General features: G+C 38.7%; 1 protein-coding gene across 1 annotated transcript in view; it reads left to right on the forward strand.

The window, feature by feature from the left end:
- Window positions 1–4,727, forward strand: part of LOC109540768 (whirlin) — a gene marked incomplete in the record, with an annotated part of 37,448 nt that overhangs the window by 10,307 nt on the left and 22,414 nt on the right. The window contains 2 exon segments of the mRNA XM_048662529.1: window positions 3,565–3,872; window positions 3,935–4,243. Coding sequence (XP_048518486.1) covers window positions 3,584–3,872; window positions 3,935–4,243 — 598 coding nt within the window.

Raw genomic sequence — 4,727 nt, forward strand, 5'->3', positions numbered from 1 at the left:
TTTCACAATCGATGGAATATATCTCAGTCTAAACAGGAGGAGAAATACATTTAAATCTCAAAAAACCGTGATTTTTGCCGACTTGGCAAATATTGATGCAAAAACAGGAATTTTTTGCAAGTGTAACTCATCGCTTAAAAATTCATAACTTCTAACCTAGAAGTCACAGGAACCTGAAACTTTCACAATCGATGGAATATACCGCAGTCTAAAGAGGAGGAAAAATACATTCAAATCTCAAAAAATTGTGATTTTTGTCGACTTGGTACCTACTGGTTCAAAAACACGAATTTTTCGCAAGTATAGCTCATTGCTTAAAAATTCATAACTTCTAATCTAGAAGTTACAGGAAGCTGAAACTTTCACAATCGATGGAATATATCTCAGTCTAAACAGGGGGAAAAATATACGAAAATCTCAATAAATCCTGATTTTTGTTGATTTGGCAAATGTGGGTCTTAACCCAAGTGCACTATACTACTACAAATTGAATTTTTTTCAAAATCTGAAACTTTCTGTTAGTGAGAAACGGCACCAAAATACATGTCTGGGCTTAAAAAAGTGGACCTGGTAGATATTTTATCTTTTTCGTGCGTATAGAAGAAGCCTCGATTGATGAGTTGACTTTTCAGAAAATCCGCAATTTCACTGAGTGCCGAATACGGTCCAAAAATGCACGTCCCTACATAAGAAACTTCAGTTTCTAAACTCGATGCGCTGGAATTTTCCCCATTCGAACTGATATGGAAGAAGCTATGATTGAAATGCGTGCCAAATTTAAAATTATTCTGTTTCTCATTTAACTTTTTAGCAAGTATGCAACTTTAAGTTAGTGAGAAGTATGGGCAACACAAACGAACATGGCATTGTTTAAAAAGTGATAACTCCTTAACGGGAACTCCTTCAATTTTCAACTTTCGGAAGTTTATAGTAGAAGGTTTGCCTGATAAGTTTCCTAAATTTCTCTTGATTACATTCACTTGTTGATTTTTGAGAAAATGTCCAAGTTTCAGTTAGTGAACAGTTTTGGGTCACAAAAGTGCATGCCCATACTTGAACAATTAGGGCTCCTAAACTGGAGACGCTTCAATTGTGCGCTTTCGCAACTTTATAGAAGAATCATTGGTTGAAAAAGGTGCTCTTAAGGGCACTCCACTGTCTAAATGTACGCCCCAGCCCTATACAAAGTTCCAGGGACGATTAAAGCTTAAAAATAATTCCGATATTAATCGCTTCCGTTCTCCAGACAAGCGCAAAAAAGCCAACAGTTTCTCTTTTGGTTGTTTCAGTTGACATATTCGTGACAAAAACAAAAAAATAGGAATTTTTCGCAAGTGTAACTCATTGCTGAAAAATTCATAACTTCTAATCTAGAAGCTATAGGAAGCTGAAACTTTCACAATCGATGGAATATATCTCAGTCTAAACAGGGGGAAAAATATACAAAAATCTCATTAAATCCTGATTTTTGTTGATTTGACAAATGTGGGTTTTAACCCAAGTGCACTATATTTCGCCCAATAATTGGTTCTACCACACCAACACACTTCAATCTAGGCAACTTATAACTTTCACTCAAATCGGGTGAAATACTGACTTTAATCGGCTTGATATACTTTGAATTTAAAACTGGTGTTTTTATATCGTGCTTAAAATTTAATAACTTCTAATCTGGAGTAGGAAGGAACTTCGAACTCTCAAAAGTGAGGGAGCGTGTTTACGCCTAAACAGAGCGAAAGATTCATTTAAACTCCAATAAATCCGGATTTTTGTCGACTGGGTAAATGTTGGTCTATAAATCGCCGTTTTTGTCCAAGTGTAACTCATTGCTTAAAAATTTATAACTTCTAACCTACAAGTCTCAGACACCTGAAACTTCCACAATCGATGGAATATATCTCAGTCTAAACAGGATTAAAAATACATTCAAATCTCAAAAGACTGTAATTTTTGCCGACTTGGCAAATATTGGTGCAAAAACTGGATTTTTCGCAAGTTTAACTCACCGCTTAAAAATTCATAACTTGTAATCTAGAAGTCTCAAGAACCTGAAACTTTCACAATCGATGGAATATATCTCAGTCTAAACAGGAGGAAAAATACATTTTAATATAAAAAAATCTTGATTTTTGTCGACTTGGCGAATATTACTTCAAAAACATGAATTTTGCGCAAGTATAACTCATTGCTTAAAAATTTATAACTTCTCATCTACAAGTCTCAGGAACCTGACACTTTCATAATCGATGGAATATTTCTCAGTCTAAACAGGGGGAAAAAAACATTCAAATCGCAAAAAATCGTGATTTTTCGCAAATATTGGTGCAAAAACAAAAATTTTTCGCAAGTACAACTCATCGCTTAAAAATTCGTAACTTCTAACCTAGAAGTTACAGGAACCTGAAACTTTCACAATCGATGGAATATATCTCAGTCTAAACAGGAGGAGAAATACATTTAAATCTCAAAAAACCGTGATTTTTGCCGACTTGGCAAATATTGGTGCAAAAACAGGAATTTTTCGCAAGTGTAACTCATCGCTTAAAAATTCATAACTTCTAACCTAGAAGTTACATGAAGCGGAAACTTTCAGAATCGATGGAATATATCTCAGTCTAAACAGGGGAAAAAATATACGAAAATCTCRWTAAATCCTGATTTTTGTTGATTTGGCAAATGTGGGTCTTAACCCAAGTGCACTATACTACTACAAATTGAATTTTTTTCAAAATCTGAAATTTTCTGTTAGTGAGAAACGGTATTACTAAAATACATGTCTGGGCTTAAAAAAGTGGTCCTTCCAAACAGGACCTGGTAGATATTTTATCTTTTTCGTGCGTATAGAAGAAGCCTCGATTGATGAGTCTGCAAAATTGCACTTGATTTCCTTGACTCGTTGACTTTTCAGAAAATCTGCAATTTCACTGAATGCCGAATACGGTCCAAAAATGCACGTCCCTACATAAGAAACTTCAGTTTCTAAACTCGATGTGCTGGAATTTTCCACATTCGAACTGATATGGAAGAAGCTATGATTGAAATGCGTGCCAAATTTAAAATTGTCCTGTTTCTCATTTAACTTTTCAGCAAGGTTGCAACTTTAAGTTAGTGAGAAATATGGGCAACACGAACGAACAACACATTGTTTAAAAAGTGATAACTCCTTAACGGGAACACCTTCAATTTTCAACTTTCGGATGTTTATAGTAGAAGGCTTGCCTGATAAGTTCCCTAAATTTCTCTTGATTACATTCACTAGTTGATTTTTGAGAAAATGTCCAAGTTTCAGTTAGTGAACAGTTTTGGGTCACAAAAGTGCATGCCCATACTTGAACAATTAGGGCTCCTAAACGGGAGGCGCTTCAATTGTGCGCTTTCGAAACTTTATAGAATAATTTTTGGTTGAAAAAGGTGCTCTTAAGGGCACTCCACTGTCTAAATGTACGCCCCAGCCCTATTCAAAGTTCCAGGGAAGATTAAAGCTTAAAAATAATTCCGATACTAATCGCTTCCGTTGTCCAGACAAGCGCAAAAAGCTAACAGTTTCTCTTTTGGTTGTTTCAGTTGACATATTCGTGACGGTATGCGCGTGGCTGGTGGCGACGAGTACGCTGAGCTGGCGGAGCTCGGCGGCGGTTTTGCAGCGGGGGCGGCGCCCCGAGGGCGCAGAATCCGCCCCGGAGCCCCGGCCGAAGCGGAGGATGCGCTCGGCTCGCAAGGCAGCCCCCGAAGGCCCCGTTCCGGCCTGTACTACTCGCCACCGGGTACCAGCTACACCATAGTGGAGAGGCCCAGCTCGGCTCTGCACCATCACAGAGAGTACAGGGAGAGAGAGCGGGAGCACCACTACAGCTCTCTGAGCAGCCCCAGAGGTATTCCGGAGGAAGGAAACATCATTTTTCGGGCTCTTAAAGTTGAAACTGATTTTCTCCAGGTACCTACTTGGGCTCCAACCCGAACTTCGCCAACAGCCGCACCCCATCGAATAACAAGAAGCGGCCGATTTCGCCCGAGCAAGTGCTGAGGTTGTTTGGAACCGGGAATCATGCAGCTGGTGCTCAGAAATCCAGCACAGAACGATCCAGACGGTCTCCAGTTAGCAGCCCTCCATCGGCCACTCATAACTATCGGCCTCCGCTCTATTCGCCCTCCATTCATGAGCTGGCCACTCGGACGGTCAATATGGTGCGAGATCCTCAAGATCCTGGCTTTGGCATATGCGTTAAGGGAGGAAAAGAAGCTGGTAAGGTTTCAGCGTAAGCTGCAGCTTTTGGCTTTTCATTTGCAAGCTCATACAAATGTTGATTACGGGCGATTTCACTCACTGGAAAATTTTATTATTCCCAACTAAGAGCCGGCAGCAACTTCAAGCCATTTCAGTGTATAGAACAGACTTGAATCTAAATAATAATAATAATGTTAAATTCTGACTTTTGTCCACTAGGTAAATGTTGGTGCAAAAACCGGCATTTTTGCGCAAGTCCAACGCATTGTTGAAAAAATCATAACTTCTAATCTAGAACCGAAAGGAAGCTGAAGCTCTCACAATCGATCGAATATATCGTAGTCTAAACAGGGGAAGAATACATTTAAATCTAAAAAAATTGGTGCAAAAACAGGAATTTGAAGTGGAAGTCTCAGGAACCTGAAACTTCCACAATCGATGGAATATATCTCAGTCTAAACAGGAGGAAAAATTCATTCAAATCTAAAAAAATCGTGATTTT

The sequence above is a fragment of the Dendroctonus ponderosae genome, unplaced genomic scaffold, assembly GCF_020466585.1.
Source record: "Dendroctonus ponderosae isolate FM_Combo_2020 unplaced genomic scaffold, Dpon_F_20191213v2 Dpon_F_20191213_11, whole genome shotgun sequence".
NCBI classification, from domain to species: Eukaryota; Metazoa; Arthropoda; class Insecta; order Coleoptera; family Curculionidae; genus Dendroctonus; species Dendroctonus ponderosae.